Source organism: Polyodon spathula, chromosome 21 (genome assembly GCF_017654505.1).
Source record: "Polyodon spathula isolate WHYD16114869_AA chromosome 21, ASM1765450v1, whole genome shotgun sequence".
NCBI lineage: Eukaryota > Metazoa > Chordata > Actinopteri > Acipenseriformes > Polyodontidae > Polyodon > Polyodon spathula.
The window spans coordinates 1,023,098-1,041,742 of NC_054554.1; the positions used below are offsets into that span (position 1 = coordinate 1,023,098).

The window sequence follows — 18,645 nt, forward strand, 5'->3', positions numbered from 1 at the left end:
ATACTGGGGAGGTGATGTACAGTGCAGTGTGCAGGTATTGATACTGGGGAGGTGATGTACTGTGCAGTGTGCAGGTATTGATACTGGGGAGGTGATGTACAGTGCAGTGTGCAGGTATTGATACTGGGGAGGTGATGTACAGTGCAGTGTGCAGGTATTGATACTGGGGAGGTGATGTACAGTGCAGTGTGCAGGTATTGATACTGGGGAGGTGATGTACTGTGCAGGTATGTATGATACTGGGGAGGTGATGTACTGTGCAGTGTGCAGGTATTGATACTGGGGAGGTGATGTACAGTATGCAGGTATTGATACTGGGGAGGTGATGTACAGTGCAGTGTGCAGGTATTGATACTGGGGAGGTGATGTACAGTGCAGGTATTGATACTGGGGAGGTGATGTACAGTGCAGTGTGCAGGTATTGATACTGGGGAGGTGATGTACAGTGCAGTGTGCAGGTATTGATACTGGGGAGGTGATGTACAGTGCAGTGTGCAGGTATTGATACTGGGGAGGTGATGTACAGTGCAGGTATTGATACTGGGGAGGTGATGTACAGTGCAGTGTGCAGGTATTGATACTGGGGAGGTGATGTACAGTGCAGTATGCAGGTATTGATACTGGGGTGCAGGTGACAGTACTGTGCAGTGTGCAGGTATTGATACTGGGGAGGTGATGTACAGTGCAGTGTGCAGGTATTGATACTGGGGAGGTGATGTACAGTGCAGTGCAGGTATTGATACTGGGGAGGTGATGTACAGTGCAGTGTGCAGGTATTGATACTGGGGAGGTGATGTACAGTGCAGTGTGCAGGTATTGATACTGGGGAGGTGATGTACAGTGCAGTGTGCAGGTATTGATACTGGGGAGGTGATGTACAGTGCAGGTATTGATACTGGGGAGGTGATGTACAGTGCAGGTATTGATACTGGGGAGGTGATGTACAGTATGCAGGTATTGATACTGGGGAGGTGATGTACTGTGCAGTGTGCAGGTATTGATACTGGGGAGGTGATGTACTGTGCAGTGTGCAGATTCTGTTCAGCCCATGAGAAGCATTACTGTAAATGAATATGCACAGCAGGGTGTGCTGTTATTAGTATTATGTATTACTTTTTTAATAAGTAGTTAAATAGTTGTCTTGTTTTTGCTCTGTAGAGAATAGTATAACTGAAATGTGGTTGTGGTATTACTGTACTTTTATGTAGAATAATTAAAGAAACCTGCTGTTGTTTGTTTATTATAATTTACATGCAACCCCGTGTTTTGCTCCCCTATCATTTTATTCCTGCTTTCTATGAACCCACAGTGAAGCCTTGCATGCAGCAGACTACTGTAGATCTTGTGTTTAAGTCTTGATTTAGATAGCTTGCAGTATGTAATATATTTACATAACATAGCAGTTTTAAAGGGTACATAAAGACCTTTTTATTTTGTTGTGTTACATGTTCCCATGGGTTCCCGTAAGGTGTGTCATCCTCCTGCTCACTGGTAAATCCTTCTCAGTTACATACGTGAGCAGGAGGATGATGGGAAATGTAGTTCTGAGAGGTCCATGCGGGTACATGTGAAGCCAGGGAATGCAATTTAAAAGTGGTCAAAATGTAAAAAAAAATTAAATTAAAACAATACACACACCTTACGTAAACAGTTGCAGCAACATTTCGGAACGTGTAACACAACACAATAAAAAAGGTCCTTCTGTGCTCTTTAATGTGCTGATAAATGTTTTTTGTGGATTTGAAGTGTTTTTTTTTTTTTTTTCTTTTGGCAACTGTTTGATTCTAGAATTACTGACCTACATTGGTCTGCAAAAAAAATAAAAATAAAATCCAATATTTTAACAAAATAAATAAATAAAACAAAGTTTCTAGTTCAGAATCTTCGTGATGCTGATGTACTGGTAGTGCTCCTCCCTTGTCTTTGGATGGCACTTTGAGTTAACTGTGCTGTTTACAGAACCACAGAGTTCAGCAGGAAGCAGACAGCCAGACAGGAGAGGGATTCGTCTTCATGTTGATCCTGTGAGCTGCTGTGTTTTTTGCTGGGCCCCCCCTCCCTCCTCATATTCATATCAGATGGGGTGGTTAATCCAATTGTTGTCGCATTCGGATTTCCTGAGGTTTCGAAATCACTGTTTCACTGTAGTCAATGGAAATCCATAGAGAGCAGCCTGTTAAATTCACACAAAGAAAAAAAAAAACATGAAGTTAAAATAATGATGCAATTATTCACACCCTTCTTGGATATCTCCTCTAATCAGATTTTTTCACTATTATTATTGTGTGTGTGTTTTTTTTTTTTTATGGTTTTAGAATGAAAGCAGAGAATTATCAGCAGTTTTACATACGCGAATACCTATGTGAAAAAATGTTCTAAGCGCGCTCCAGGCTTCACTACTGTACGTCTTGAAAGGAAGCCATTCAGAGAAGACCTTAAAGCATGCTACTTTGTATACCTCCTGGGATTTAGTTTCATGTTTTAAATGAGCACATCTATTGCAATGCTCCCCCTTTAGAACTCTAGTCGGGAGCCATAGTTAAGAGACCATGCTGCTTGTGTTCCGCCTTATAACGAAAATACTAGTGTTAGTGTAATGGCATTGTGGGGGAAATAGGAGCCATGACCATACTGCCTTATAATGTGTGTGTGTGTGTGTGTGGTGTCTATATATATATATATATATATATATATATATATATATATATATATATATATATATATATATATATATATATATATATATATATATATATATAACAACGTGTGTGTGTCTGTTTCTAGTCTCCATCTTGAACTCTTCTCCCTAAATGTCTTACTTCATCCAAACAAGTTTACTTCAGCTTTGAATCCTACTGCTCACCTGTGTCTCCCTGCTCACAATGACATTAGAAAAGCCGTTTTAGCAGCATTCCCAGGCATTTGTGTAGCAATCCAGTCCTTTGGGGGTTAAAGTGTAGAGAGCCTAATGGAATAGTAACTGGCAGCACCATCTGCTGGTCTGCTTCTGCAGAGAGCGAGAGCAAGAGAGGAGGAGGGGAAGAGAGAGAGAGAGAGAGGGAGAGGGAAAGGGAAAGCGAGTCAGAATTTTAACGACATCTCTAATATTCATGCTGATGTATTTTGATGCTTTGTGCTTGCATTTTACTCTGCTTTGTTGGAGGCTGACTGTTGTGAGAGAGATAGAGAGAGATAGAGGGGCTGGGGGGGGGGGGAACAACACCACCAACAACACACCAAACCTTTGAGTGTACAGAAGAAGAGTAGACCTACCTTACCCCGAGATGTGGAGAATCAATGAGAGGAGAGCGAGAGGGCAGCCTTGCTAGATCACAATGTGTGTTTACGGGCAGCCATATTCCTCCTTGCTGCTGCCGAGCTAAATAGGCCGTTTAGCAATCCTCTCCAAATGATTTCCTCTTAAGCAAAGCCTGGGGGGGTGGGTTTGGAGAACACGAGAGAGAGAGAGAGAGAGAGAGAGAGAGAGAGAGAGAGAGAGAGAAGAGAGGAAAAAAAACTGGCAACAAAAAAAAAAGAGCAAGGCTTTGTTAAGACGATCGAAAAAATGTCTTCAGTGAAGAGGCCAAGAGGAAGGGTAAGTGAACTGCTGAGTGAGTGGGAGGAGGAGGAGGGGTTGTCGGGCTAAGAGGGTAATAGGATTGTATAACGTTCCCTGCTACTGGCTGCGCTGCAGAGCTGGCCTCGCATCGCCATCTTGTGCTTGTTGCTGTTTTCTTCACCCTCGGTAATTTATTTAGCTCCCAGGCCTAAAGATGGCTTGCTGTGTTTTTTATATTTTCCCTCTTCCCTTCCCGTTTCCTGACGCTGGCTCCCTTCAGCCTCGCTGTGCTGCAGTGGGTGTCTTGATGTGCTGTAACATTACTCACTCAAGCACACACGGGATCTGGCCCTGAGAATGTGTTTGGAAAATCCCAATGGCTGTTTCCCTGGCTGTTGCTGCTCTCTGCAGCTTATTCGTGGGTGAGAAAGTGATAATAATTCTGGGAGTGTGTGAGTGTGTGTGTTCATTTTGTTTAGTTTTTATTTGACTGTTTTTCAAGTTGAAGGCAAGTAATTATGTTGTTTAATAGTAAATGCAAATGGAAGTTGAAATACACTGACCATGCTTCGTTTCACAAGATAGATTCTGAATTGGTAACTTAATTTCCTGTTGAATGACATGTGCACTAATATGTATTTGTTTGTTGTCAAGTCATGGTGAGTATAATAATGTAGACTTACTGAATACGTCTGAAATGTATTTCCTTAGTACACTGTGCCTTTAAACATATGAGACTTAAATTAATTGTTTTTTTTTTTTTTTATCTCCCACTCTAAAAGGTTTAGAATTATATTAAGCAATGTTAGTTGTGGACACAGAAATCGAATGTTTATTGGTTGCAGATAATTAGATTTTCTTGCAGTTCAGTAAATAAGCCTCATCCATTGGCTTGATAGAGGTTCGTTGTGAAGCACACCAGCTACCAGCTTTGCAGCAATAAGAGCATGTCGGAGGTGCTCAATGTTTTGTTGCTCTTGTACACTAAAAACAACACTTGTTTTAATGCATGGCAGTTGATCTTGGGATGTTCACATGGTTCCGAAGTGCAAACACGTTATTACAGATCTTGTGTCCTGTGCGAGGCGATTCCCGAGAGCGACTCGTTTTGTGCGGTAGCTTGTTGGGTTATTAATTTCCCATTGCAGCTGACGCTTGCAGTGCAGCAAGAGGAGGTCACTTGATTGCCGTATCTGTTAGGTGAAAAAATATTGATTACATTCATGATATTGCATCCTGTGTGATCTCAGCTGTGAAAGGTGAATCAGGTGCAGTACTTTTTAATGTTGTATTCTACCCTCTGCTATGGGTTAGCTAAAACAGAAATAACATGTATACAGTGCAGGTCTGTGTGCAGGTACTGTATATCATGGTTAGTGTAGTTGTTGTTATCACAGGATTATAAAACCTTTGAGATTGCATGTTTTGGGGGGGGGGGGGGGGCATCATTTCATTTCTGTTATCCGGACCTATAATGTAACAATCTACACATTGATATTTCCTAACCTGTTGAGACTCGGGCTGAATGATTGATTGATTAGTGCTTGCCTTAATGGCCTTGCTCTCCCAGTAATACTTTACTGTGACACAGTGTGCCCCAGATAATTAATCAGTACTTATTTCCTATGTGCAGCACTGCTCACTGTAATAATATTTATTAAGACAGTAACTGCAGCCATTGAACATGAAAATGTTCCCCCAACATATATAGTAGGTCTATATACTGTATGATTGTATTTCAACTACAAACAGCAATTTGAGTGTTTTTTTTTTCCATGCAAATAATAATTATTATTATTATTATTATTATTATTATTATTATTATTATTATTATAAGGGGAGGGAGAGCAGATTATTGCTCACTGCAGTCTTTCATTGACACAGTCAGTTGCAGACCAGTAGATTATAAAATATATGTTACTGTAGCAAAAAAAGATCCTTTGTGGAACCTTTATCAAAGTGTCCCATAGCAAAAATCACAGCAAAGTGTAATAAAACAATGTGAAAACATGGTAAAGCATAGGCAAGAGTTGGAAAGATGAGACTACAGTATAGTAAATGCATAGTAAAAGCATGAGAAAACTGCAAACTTACCATGGTAAACTTGTATAGGCCTCAACGAGTGGTCATAAATAACCTGAGCCCACTGTGATACCACTCCTATCCAGGTTTAAAAATGTGGGAAGAAAAAAATTATAGAAAGGATATTCTTATTTGTTGTATAGAACATAATGTAGTGCTGATTCTGTAATTGAAAGTTGCCTTTGTAAAATCGTTTGGGAACTGAAATGGGCCTCCGTTTGGGAGGAGGGTAAGGTGAGGTCCGTGTGAGATTTAGAGGACCACTTTCCAGTCTTAAGTGGTAAACAGATTGAGAAACTCAAGTGTGTGTGCTTCTCTTCCTCTCTGTCTGTTGCAGCCCCCTTCCTCGAAGAACACTAATGGTTCAGGCTCCCAGTCCAAGCTGCACAGCCCCCACGTGAGGAGCAGCCCGGTTCACTCTGAGAGGAGGCTGAAGAAGGCAGCAGCGGCGACGGCTGTGATGATGGAGGTCCTCGTGGAGGACAAGCAGGAGAAGGCCAACCGCATCATCTCGGAGGCCATCGCCAAGGCGAAGGAGCGCGGGGAGAAGAACATCCCGCGCGTCATGAGCCCCGAGAGCTTCCCTAGCTCCTCCAGCGAGGCCCGGCAGGAGCGCAAGGCGGCACGCCGGCTCAAATCCAAACCCAAACCCAAGGACAAGCTCTCCAGGAAGGCCAAGAGCGGCCCGTCCTCTAAATCCAAACAGAAGACTAAAATCGGGTGAGTCGGGTGTGTCGGCACATCTTTGTCAGCGAATGCCCGGTGAAAGCAGAGAACCTTTAGACAGTCTGAGAAAAGAGGAAAAGATATCTGTAGATGTTAGTAAAGATATCTGTAGATGTTAGGAAGGATATATGTTAGGTGCACCCCCCCAAAAAAACTGAAATATCTGCTGTCCATTACAGCCCCAAAGTTTAAAAGTTAAGCAGTGTGTTTTTAATGTGAGGACCACATTATTATCTGCCTACTCTTTGGGTAGGGTAGGTTTTACTGTAGTCACTGTTAGCTTTTATATTTCCTAGTTTTTTTTTTTTGTTTTTTTACCATTCAGAAGTTACTGAATCAAACCACTCTTGTAAGTAGGCTGGGTATTGGTTGATTGTTATATCTTGTTGGCAGACCACCCAGTTAAAGTAACCTGTAGATAGCAGGAGGGGCTGTGACTTGCAGTAATAGTCCAGGGATGGAAATAAGACTCCCCTTGTGTAGCAGTTTCACCCATATCCAGGTTTCAATACAAGCTTGATTAGCCACAGCGTGTGTAGGTAACAAGCTCAGGTGTGTCTTATTAAACTCAGCAAAATCAAGAATGGATCAAACTCCTATGCAATGTCTTATTTCCAGCTCTGTAATTTTACCTTGCTCTCGATTTTAGACCCAACAGTTGAAGCAGCTTTCTAATCATACCACGGATTTGAAAGTTACTTGCGAGTTGCGAGTCACACGCTGACAGCAAGCCCCTGTTTTGTACAGTACTGCAACCTGCCATTTCAGATGATCAACGTCAGTAAGATGCAGCCAGTAACAATGGCCAGGAAACCACAAATGATCTCATTTAAAGCTGATGAAAAGATGATCAGGATTGAACCCGGAGTGGAGGCAGTAGGAGCTGTGCACTGATGGTTGGCTGGTGAGAGCTGTGGTGAAGCCGCTGCTTAGCCCTGACTGTCCATGTAGGGCAGTGGTGCACAACCCTGACCTGGCCTCAACTCACTCGTTTAATTTTGTTTACAGAAATGATCCATAGAATGAACAACATTTTATTTTTTAAGTCTTGCTATCCTTCATATAACCTACTGTGCAAGAAAAGCACATTTAAATTACAATTTTTACCCTATGGACATAATTATAATGCTCCGAAAACAGACAGAATTGTACATTATGGGGTAAAAAGATTCTAGTTGACGAGACCAGGCAAAGCGATCTCGTAATGTCCTTGTTTTTTGTTTCTGTGAAATGGCTGTTGTGCACTAGCTCACTGATAATGTGCTTAGTGTCAGATGTGCATTTTTTGTTTTGCACTAGATTGTGTCTGAGAGTAACGTTGCTGCTCTGTAGAAGCACAGGCCTGGTTTGTTTAGGATCGGTATGGACTGGGGGGTTTGGGTGCTGGAGAATTGCTGTCTGAGGCAGGATTCCTGGACTGTTTGCAGTGCTTGGAGGGGATGCCAAATCTGCAGTTGCACCAGTCTGCTAGGCAGGAAGGGGCAGCTGCTGCTGATTTAGAGGAGAAAGCACAATGGTGGATACTATTGTCTGTTTAGTTATGATTAATTATTTTTCTGTGTCTGTGCCTGGAAACGGCTGTTAACTAGAACAGGGTTAATTGCTTTTAGTTCAGCGATGCATCTGGAGGAAAAAAAAAACATAATAATAATTAAAAATGTAAAAAACCTGTTGTACTATAATTGTTTTCTGTCCAATGCAGGAGGTTGTAACACAGACATGATATTGTGAGCACCACTATATCTTGTATGCTTTCATTTCAAAGTTAAAAAAAATATATATATATATATTCTGTTCAGTTTTGATCTTTTGTCTGCCCTGTCTCTAAGGATCTCAGTCTGACCCCTGAGCAGTTGTTTGATTTTGTGTTTAATTGATAAATGTATTTGTTTTCCTAAGCCTCCCTTCTGAAGACACAGTAACAGCAGCATTTGAAAAAATGGATTGCATAGCGTTTGTGTTGTTAACTGTGAATCATGAATCTTATCTGGGATAAGAGATATTTTAATATTCCTGCTGTAATGTACATTACACGCTGCTGAGGTTTGACAACACACTTCATAATCCCATTGCACAACCTCCTGAAGAATGCATTGCGGCTAAACATTCTGAGGATTTGAGATTTCATTAGATGAAACGAAAGGAAAGGTGTACAGCTGTCCTTCCGTGTAATATTAGGAAAGCCATGCAGAAGGACTGTGAACTCGGCACATTTGTGAATTGCAGTATGGAATAGTGAAAAGTGGAGGGGGCTGTCCTGCACTAGCAAGGCCATACAGCAGGTGGGATTGGAGGGTTAGTGTTGAAGATTGGCTGTGAAATACCCCTTCCTGTCCTCCGAAGACAGTGTCCCTGATGGCAAAGGGGCCCATTTGAATGAAACAAACATTTATTTTAAATTTTATTACTATATGCCCCAGCTACAGAAACCGAGCTGGACTGCAGGATTATTTTGGTGGGTTTGGGAGACCCCAGTTAGCGCGAGACTTAGACAAACTTTTATTCGTCTAAGATGAGTGGGGACTGTGAAATTGGGGTCTGTGAAATCACAATAATTGGGGTCTGTGAAATCACAATAATTGGGGTCTGTGAAATCACTCATTTTATTTTTTTATTTGTTGGGTGATGTTTTGGAATAAATTCCTCCTGCCACATAATTTTGTGCGATAGTCACTGGGAACTTATGTTTTGTGTGTGTGTGTCAGTCTGTCTCTGAGTGTTATGGCTCACCTCGGTGAAATATGAATCAGAATGAACCTCTTAACAGCCTCTGTGTTTTGTCTAATATTAGAGGATTAATGTAGCCGTGGCTTAAACATTCTCAAGAAGAGATTATTTTGTTGCAAGCCTGGTGATGAGTGAATGACTGCAGACTGGATTATGTTAAGAGAAATGAAGATGCAGGGGTTAAAATTGCAGCAGCTTTATATTAAATGCAAGAAAATAAATATGTAGCTCAGATTATTCATGAAATAGTTGTTTGCTTCATCTGCTATGCCGCAGAGGTATTAACCTTTCCTCTGGATTTATTACAATACCCTCTCTCTCTCTCTCTCCTGTATGCATGCTTTATGTTTCATATTTAGAGGAAAGGGTAAGGTATGCTCTGTTCTTTGGCAGAAAGAAACACTTATCTGTACCGTAAATAGGTTTTATGTTAGGCAATATTTTCTGTGAGTGACGACCAGCTGTTAATTGTAGAAGCTACATGCAGGGCTCCTTCTTCTTCTGGGTGATATATTGTGAACTCTCAGATTCCAGTGCACAGGGTATCAGCACAGGTTCATGTTTAACCTCGGATCCTGGTAAAAGCCTCGTCTGGTTTTCATTGTAATGTTTGGGTGTAGCATGGTGACAGTATATACTGTGATGTATTAAAGTGGCCTCTGCGTCCTGTGGTTATTTTAGATTTACTGCATGCTTTTGGTTTTGTTTTCTGTATTTTTATTTATTTATTTTTTCTGTATCACATTCCATTGCTTACCAGGAGCAGCTGATAAAATAACATTCCAGTCTGACTGCCCTCATTGCACAGAGCTTTCTGTATGTGACTCGCCCCTATGGCTTGTTGAATAGTTTATTAAAAAATAAAATCAAACAAGACTGTGACTGCCTCAAGCTGCTGGATGGAAGTATAACTGCAGAACAGCCTCCCAAACGATCATGAGCCATCGGAGGACAATGCTGTGTGGCAAAGACTTCTTTTAAATCTGAAAATGCACTTGCAGGATAACTCCCAGTCACGCTGGCCACCCGCAGAGATGACCCTGTGGAAACAGAATCCAGCCTTCTTGTAGTCTACATGGTTTTGCTAGCGTGTATTGAATTATCTGTATTTTTGCTTGTTCTGTATTTTTTTTAAAACAGATGTTAAAAAAAAAAAAAAAAAAAAAAAAGTAGGTGAACATGGATGTATTGTTTGTATAAGAGGGGTAGAGGGGTGAAAAAGTTTCCAGAACAGTGGTTAGCAAGAGAATACCTTTTTGTTTTTTAAGGGCATTAACATATTGATTTTAGCATAGCACTGCCCCCCTTGTGATGCTCCCTTTGCCTCTGTCAGGACTCATCAAACCCCCCCCTGTCTTTTAGCTCCCCCTACTCGAAGAGGGACAGCAGCAGCAGCAGCAGCAGCAGCAAGCTTCCCCACTGCCGCAGCCTGTCGGTGAGCGGCGCTGGTACGATGACCCCCAAGCCTACAGTATTGAGACCCATAAACTCAACGAGCTCCCCGCACAAGTAAGGATCAACGTACAGGAGTGAGGCACAGTGCCGACTGGGGTCCCTGTGTCAAATGTTTATTTATTTATGTGAAATTTTCAATGTGTCCCAACAGTACATACTGTAAATAATGGAGGACTACCTCCCTTTTATAGTGCATTATGTCTGCAGAATTCATTTTTGTTTAGTATTTGCATAAATCGCCCTGGCCTGCTATGAAGGCTCCTTAGTTAAGTGCCCTGTTGTAGTCTTGCAAGTCCCCTTTGCACTGTAGTTCCATTTTGACAAAAGACGAGGTCGCAGACATTCTGCTCGGTGGGAGCATGCATCATCCAGAGATGACAGTTCAATTACAATCTTGAGGTTGAGGAAAAACGATCATTCTTGACATGCATTCATTTTTTTGTGTGATTTTTTTTGTGGGTTTTTTTGCAAACGAAGGGCTCCCGTTCTGTTTGTTTTAGAACTATGGGTAATTCTGCTGTAGTCTTACGGTGTAAGACAGCTCTCAGTAGGTGCGACTACTGCCTGAGGAAGGTATACTAATACTATACCTGTTCATAGTGCTTCTTGAAGAAATGTAATTCATGTTTGTCAGTGGTACAGTGTGTGTAGTGGTGGTGGTGGTGGGGTGTGGGGATGGGAGTCATGTATTACTATCAATGTGCAGACAAAATTTGAGAAACTGTCCCCAAAAACATAGTAACTCCTGAAATATCAACATTGTGGGGACATCCCCACTTTGTAAAACATCTTTTTAAGAACTAAATATGCGTTAAAAAAAAGGGGGGGGGGGGGGGGGGGGGGGGGGGGGGCGGGGGGGGTGGGGTGTTTAGTTTGTTGTCGACTTTCACCCTGTGTGGAGTTTTTACTGACGGGAGTTAGAAATAGTAAATAAAAATATAGTGAGAGTCAATGAGAAGCTCCCACAAATATAGGAATACAAACGTGTGTGTGTGTGTGTGTGTGTGTGTGTGTGTGTGTTCAATCATGCCGATAGCCACCAGGCAATCTTCTTTACTCAAGCGGGGCATGGTCATATCTTTCACTATTCTTGCGTTAATTAAAATCATATCTTTCACTGTTCTTGCGTTAATTAAAATCATATCTTTCACTGTTCTTGTGTTAATTAAAATCATGTCTTTTGAATAGCTATTTATGCAGATTCTTAATCAACTCATTTTGGCAATTTTAACTCAACTCAGTATATTGAGCACCTGGCGTTCATGAAATCATAATTTTATTATTATTTTTTTTAACCCTTTATTTTACTAGGTAAGCACATTGAGATTAAAATCTCTTTTACAAGTGCGACCTAGCCAAGAAACACAGCAGCAACACAATAAAACATGATACAAAAATACAATACAAATCATAATAATGCAATCAACAATCAGTGAAACAGCCATAAATCAGATAGTAACAAACAGTAACAAGTCTACTCAGCAACTTAAAACAAGCACAACTCTCAAGCAGATCGTCTTGCAGCTTACTCTTAAATTGTGCTAAAGTTATTTGGGACTGCAACTTGAGTTTAAACTGTAATTCGTTCCATGACCAAGGAGCAAAGTAGGCAAATTATCTTTTAGTAGCCTCTGTACGCACTTCAGGAACCATGAAATGCAAACATGTACGCAATCTAATACTGTAGTTACAAAAAGTGACTATAAAGTATTAATTTATATATGGAGGTAATTTACAAAGAATAGCCTTATATAACAGAATATACCTGTGCTTCAACCTTCACAAAGCCAAGGAGGTCCAGCCAACCAAACCAATCAATGATGAGGACTGTACATTGAATTCGTAATATATCTCAAGGCAGCACGATATATAGGATCCAGTTTACTTAATGTTAAGGGCGATGCAAACCTATAGCCTGTGTCCCCATAATCAGTTTGTGGAAAGAAAGTACAAGCAATTAGCCTTTTTTTTTTTTTTTGTAACTACGGTAAAACAATATCTGAATCTGTAAAAGAAACCTATCATGAATTTCAGTTTTTTTGCATTAATATGGACCTTAAAATCGAGATTACTATCCAACCAGATACTTCTAGTTATCAACTTTGTCAATAACTTTTGTTATCTTGTTGAAGAAAATACCATAGCTTTTGTCTTCCTAGAATTTAAAAGAAGCTTTAGATTAATTTAAGGGTTGTTGAGTGGAATCAAAATCAGCCTGCAAATTATTGATTGCCAAGGAAGGGGAGGGATTATCTGCATAATGATGGTGCTTGCAGTGTTTAATATTATCACCGATGTTATTAATATATAGGGTAAACAGTAACAATATCCCTTTTAAGGCATCCATGCAGCTATTTTTCGCCTTTTCCTTGCAAAGAACGTGGAAACTGCAACAAGACCGGCATGTAGCGAGAGAATAACGAGATGTGATTCCAGTGTGGCCTGTTTGAAAATAGAGCGTGCAAATGAGACGGCATGATGTGTCGAGGGGGAGATTCACAATGACGTGGATTTTTAAAAACAATGTGGAGTGCTGAGCTGGCTCGCTGCCAGGAGTCTGACTGGTTCAGTCCGGCTCCAATAGAGAGGCACCCTGGATAGAAAGCAGTGATGTCAGCACTATCAGTACCAGAGCTCGCTGCTCACGCACAGGCTCACACTCCACAGCTGCCTCATGTGTCACCAAGGCTGGATTGCAAACCTATCACAACAGCTGCTTAATAAAGGCTGCAAAGTCTGTATTCTGGCGTATCATGCAATACATTGCAAAACAATTGTCCTTTTATATTCTGTAGAATTCTTCATGCTTTTTTGCAATAAAAACAACAAAATAGCCAGCATTCATAGTATTCCTTGGGAGGGAGCTCCAGAGACAGGGACCATAACAAAAACAAAGGCCCTTGCCCCATCCTAATTTTTAGATGATTTCTAAGAACTACCAGAAGTTCAGCATTCACTGATCTCAAGGTGCGGCTGTTCAAGACGTCAGTAGTTGAATTGCAAGCATGTTTTTGTCAAGTGCTTGATTGTAGGTTACTACAGTCAGTATAACAGAGGCGTATTCTGTACTGTAGTGTGGAGTTCATGGAGGAGGGTAGGCTGAACTTGTGTCTGCTTGCCAGGGTAAGATTTATAGCAGGAAGCTCTCTAGTGTGGAGGCTGGAATATCCCGTCATGCAGATCAGAGACCAGGACTTGGGAAGTGCTTTTCAAACGAGGTGTGTGTGTGTGTGTGTGTGTGTGTGTGTAGGGAGACAGCTATCAGCTGGTAGTCAGTTTTGTGTGTGTGTGTGTGTGTGTGTCAATGCAAGCCAGCTCCCACACCTCCAATGGGAGCCTTTCTACATGAGTGACATATAATAAACTATTTACTGTCAACATGACCTAACCTCAAATTAAGAAATATATATTCAGCACAGAAACTGAATTCTTCTTTTCTGACCCCTCACAGACATTGCTGCAGGCACTTCCCACCATGACCTGAATTGTTTATCTTTTGGTTGCAGTTGTGCATGCGTGTCTCTTCTTTCTCTTTTGGTTACAGTTTTGCATGCATATTTCTTCACCTACCTTCTGCATTTCTCTGCAGTGCCGGCTGATTGATATTCTGGCTCTTGTTGCAGTTTTACTGATATCATTGAGAGCTTGCACAGTCCAGACATGTAAACTATGGAGCCAGCTTCAAGCAGACACACACTGGCCCATGTGAAAATTGTTCTAGACGAGTGATTATAATGGGGGTTGGGGTGGTGCTGAATTAGAGGATAGAGCACAGTGGGTCATTACAGAAGCCCTCAGATTTTACAGATTTACTTTGGCACCTGTGCACTCTGTGTTAAACCTGTCCTTTATCAGATACATATGCTGATCATGCAAAACTACAGAGTTACAGTAGACACTGCAAAGGGTGGTGTGCATGCTTTCAGTAAATATCCCACATTTAATCCGGTATAATCTTGTTTTGTATTTTGACAATGCATCAAACTTGATTTTTTTTTTCTCTTTCTTTTATTATGTTTTTTTATTAATTTATTAAATGAATTATTTTTCTTTCGACAGAAAAATTATCATCAAATTTGGTAAGAAGAAGAAGAGGAAGAGTGAGTCCTCGGATGAAGCGTCGGACAGCGAGCCGACCCCGCGGCGCTTCTCAAAGGACTCAGACTCGGTGAGGGAGCGCTTAGATACCTACGTTTCTGTACTCTTGACTTGCTCTAGTACATCCAGCAATGGCAATGCTTTTTGGTTCAGCACTTGCTCTAGTAAAATTGTGATCATTCCTTTGTTGTGCAGAAGAGAAGATCTAATCGGCAAGTGAAAAGAAAAAAATACGCAGAAGAGGGAGAGTGCAAGATATCAGACGAGGAGAAGAAAGTGACGTTGAAAGTGAAGAGGACCGGCCCTGCACCCCGCAAGGACCACGCTCTGCAGCTGTTCGTGGTGAGAAACATCACCTTCCCTTCTGGGCACTGAGCCTCGCCGGCTTTGCAAAGCTGTCCATGCAGTATTTATAAATGCAATTGGTCCATGTAGCAGGGACATTTCTTGGGAAAACATCATCTGGTTTATTTAGGTACAGTGCTGTGGAATACCTCTGCCTGGAGGGGCCGAAAAAAAAAGGTGTTAGCAAAGAGATGGTCCTAATGGAGGCAGATCTTCAGGTGGGCTCCCAATTGAAAGAGACTGCTGGAGAGGGGGAAGGCTCTAATGGTGTGCATCGGGGGAGTGTGCTTGATTGCTACTTTAACTGTATTTATAAATGGTTTAATTTCTAAAGTGATTGTTCCCTGTTCTTTAGGAGAACCCGAGTGAAGAAGATGCAGCGGTAGTTGATAAAATCATGTCTTCGAGGAGAGTGAAAAAAGAGGTAAGAAGCACTTTGAATGAATGCATGAAAAAAACTAAATCAGATGACTGTAGCTTTTTAATAATTTAGCGTAGCAGCGAGACCTGTGTGTCAGCTTGGTTCAGACTTGGGTGCTGGTATGATTACCCACCCGAGTCCTGTTGAATGCATTTGAGTTCTGTCTGTAGATTGAGAGAGTGGTGCTCGATCTGTAGTTTTAAGAGCACTGTATATCTTCTGACTGAGTGCTTGTTTTAACAGTGAAGGGTGTTGACAATAATCACACTGCTCTATTTCAGGTCACGCCAGGAGTGATGGCTGAAGTTGAAGAGTTTTACGTAAAATACAAGAACTAGTAAGAATGCTGTTTGTTGATTTATTTTTATTTTTATTGAAAATGTGTTGATGTGATGGTCTGTTTCATAGAGACGAGTGGAACAAAACGATTTCATCTGCAGAATATAGATTAGCTGCAAGACATTCTGGACATGGCTTTGTGAGTTTTTTTTTCTTTTATCTTTTGGGAATGTTACAGCACATGTGTACATGGGAGGGGTAAGAGTCCTATACAGAAATCTAAATTTTATTCTTTTAGCATAGCTTTAAAAAAATGTGTTTTCCCTCTGTTTTGTTTTCTTATTATTTAAACTCCTGTTTGTCTTGCTGTATTCCAGCTCCTATTTGCATTGTGAATGGGCCACAGAACAACAGCTCTTAAAGGACAAGAGGATTCATCTGAAGATTAAACGATTCAAGATTAAACAAGCACAGAGGGCCCACTTCTTTGCCGATGTAAGCCATGTAGCAGAGCTGTGTGTTCCTGTTAATCAGCCACATCTCCACACCGCATGCATCTCATTGTCCTTCCTTTCCGTTGTAGATGGAGGAGGATCCCTTCAACCCAGACTATGTTGAGGTAGATAGAGTGCTAGACGTCTCCTACTGTGAGGACAAGGACACAGGCGAGGTAAGGACTTTACTGCTGTCTTTCTGTGCATGCTAGGATTGGGGCATTTAATATAAAATGTGTCCACTCAGGATGGTCAACCCGTGCTTCTTGGTAAGTTACCCAACGCTGGGTGAAAAAGCTTAATGCAAGTCAGTGTTATTGTACAGAGTTTAAGTAATTGGATTTCTCACTGAGAAACCTGGAGACCCACGCTAACGGCCCAGGAGACCCATTATGACAGATCCTGTTCACTGATTATTGGAGAGCTCTGGACAGCACATTCTCCACGTCCATTTTGTATTCTTTTAAAATGTCAGGTTCTCCTGCAGGACTCTCATGGATTGCATGCTTTATTGTGCTTGAAAGAAGGTACGTGTTGAAAGGGCTGTGCTGCTATTTTGTACCCAGACCTCCATGCAGTTCATTTATATGCATAGTCATACTGTACTTTGTGAAAAGGTAGATGTATAAATTAAGTGAAAGCAAGTATTTCAATGACCTACCTTGTGTATTCTCCTGATTCACTGTGAAGTTGGTATTAAACAAACGTTTCCCTCTTAAGTTCTCTTACAGTAAAATAAAAAATCTGCAGCATTTTGGATGAAATGTTTAATTGTATTTATTTATTGTTCAAACATTGTGTTTCATGCAGCCTTTGATTTATTACCTGGTGAAGTGGAGCTCGCTGCCTTATGAAGACAGCACTTGGGAGCTGAAGGAAGACGTTGACCAGTTTAAAATCGAGGCGTTTGAACTACTGCAGGCAGCCAGAGCAGACCCTCGAAGAAGGGTAGGACCCCTCTCTCCACACTCTGTTCTCTCTACCAAAAGCCACCTGTGCTTGTGTGTGTTTTTTACATGATTACACAGACAATCTCAAACCCAGCTGTAGTTTATAAGTTTCAGCCTGTGTGGTCCTGCTTATTTGTTTTTTTTTGTTTAATTAAAAAATTATAATAATTTGAGTAATTAACGTCATCTGTTTTAACTTCTGTTGTTTCCAATATGTTGCTGTCCTGCTTTGTGTTTAAAAAAATGAATGAATGAATGAATAAATAAATAAATAAATAAATCGAAGCCCCTAAAGTTGTGTGTCATCTTCTCAGGCAATGTCATGTTGTTTGTTGGTGCTTATGTTGAGTACCTAATTATTGATGAGTAAGGCTGTATATTTTTCGGATCTTTATGCCTCTGTATTAATGCTCTGTACACAGGAGCGACCTCCAGCCAACATGTGGAAGAAAAGAGAGGAATCCAGGGAGTATCAAAACGGAAACCAGCTCAGGGACTACCAGCTTGAAGGAGTGAACTGGCTTCTCTTCAACTGGTACAACAGGTGGGTGTCAGTCCCAAATCCAGCCAGGGTCGGGGTCAATTCCCTCTTTTCAATTCCAATTCCATTTCCAAATCCTTTTTAAAATCAACTCCAATTCCAAGGACTTAGAATTGGAATTGATTAAAAGTGAATGGGGAATGGGAATTGAAAAAAGGGAAATGATCCCAACCCTGGATCCGGCGCACTGGAAATGATCTTGTCTGTCTATAAAGTCCCTTCTGCACCAGTGTGCCACTGTGTCATTGTATGTAATAATTTAATGACAAGTGTAGATTCGACTGGTGTCCTGGTAGTGGACTGTGAATCTGCGCTTTCTACTGTAAGAACATGAGGGCAGATAAAGGGGGAAAGCTATTTATTTTTTATTTGTATTTTTATCCATCCCCGCCAACCCCCGCCCCCCACTCAAAGACGAAACTGTATTCTTGCTGACGAAATGGGCCTCGGCAAGACCATCCAGTCCATCACATTCCTTGAAGAAATCTACCTGACGGGAATCCGGGGGCCCTTCCTGATCATCGCCCCCCTGTCCACCATCGCAAACTGGGAGCGGGAGTTCAGGACCTGGACCCACCTCAACGTTATCGTCTACCACGGCAGCATGATCAGCCGGCAGATGCTGCAGCAGTACGAGATGTACTGCAGGGATTCCCAGGTACCAGCCTTGTACCGAGAACTGAGTGACAAACTGAGAGAGCTTTTTAACAGAGCCTGCGGGAAATGTTTACAGTGCAGTTTGCAAAACGAAACAAAAACATTTACTGTGTCGGCACGGACCGTACAGGAGATAGCCTGTAGAGATCTCTCCAAATCCGTTGCAATGCACTGCTATTCCAAATAGGACCGTGCTCTTAGACAGCAGTTTACTGCTATTAGGAGTGCATAAAGACAAAGCCTGCCTCCTACTGGATTGTTGGGCAGGAGCAGACAGAGCAGACAGACTTCATTGTACAGCTTGAGTATGA

General features: G+C 41.5%; 1 protein-coding gene and 1 long non-coding RNA gene across 14 annotated transcripts in view; one reads left to right on the forward strand and one right to left on the reverse strand.

The window, feature by feature from the left end:
- The window catches only part of LOC121296416 (chromodomain-helicase-DNA-binding protein 9-like), a 65,657-nt gene that overhangs the window by 22,330 nt on the left and 24,682 nt on the right, over positions 1-18,645 (forward strand). For 9 of the 13 annotated variants that reach the window (XM_041221957.1, XM_041221960.1, XM_041221959.1 and 6 more), the window contains 11 exons: positions 5,979-6,361; positions 10,457-10,603; positions 14,609-14,717; positions 14,843-14,989; positions 15,348-15,416; positions 15,695-15,750; positions 16,070-16,187; positions 16,276-16,362; positions 16,997-17,134; positions 17,559-17,680; positions 18,092-18,335. In XM_041221957.1, the coding sequence (XP_041077891.1) occupies positions 5,979-6,361; positions 10,457-10,603; positions 14,609-14,717; positions 14,843-14,989; positions 15,348-15,416; positions 15,695-15,750; positions 16,070-16,187; positions 16,276-16,362; positions 16,997-17,134; positions 17,559-17,680; positions 18,092-18,335 (1,620 nt within the window). Of the gene's footprint in view, positions 1-3,469; positions 3,596-3,631; positions 3,982-5,978; positions 6,362-10,456; positions 10,604-14,608; positions 14,718-14,842; positions 14,990-15,347; positions 15,417-15,694; positions 15,751-16,069; positions 16,188-16,275; positions 16,363-16,996; positions 17,135-17,558; positions 17,681-18,091; positions 18,336-18,645 lie in introns of those variants that run through there. The other 4 variants (XM_041221965.1, XM_041221968.1, XM_041221969.1 and 1 more) reach the window with 2 other exon arrangements.
- On the reverse strand, positions 1,627-3,365 carry LOC121296418. The gene is made up of 3 exons (XR_005947060.1): positions 3,274-3,365; positions 2,864-3,007; positions 1,627-2,173 (listed from the first exon to the last, which is right to left on the reverse strand). It is a non-coding gene; the product is annotated as an uncharacterized LOC121296418 (long non-coding RNA).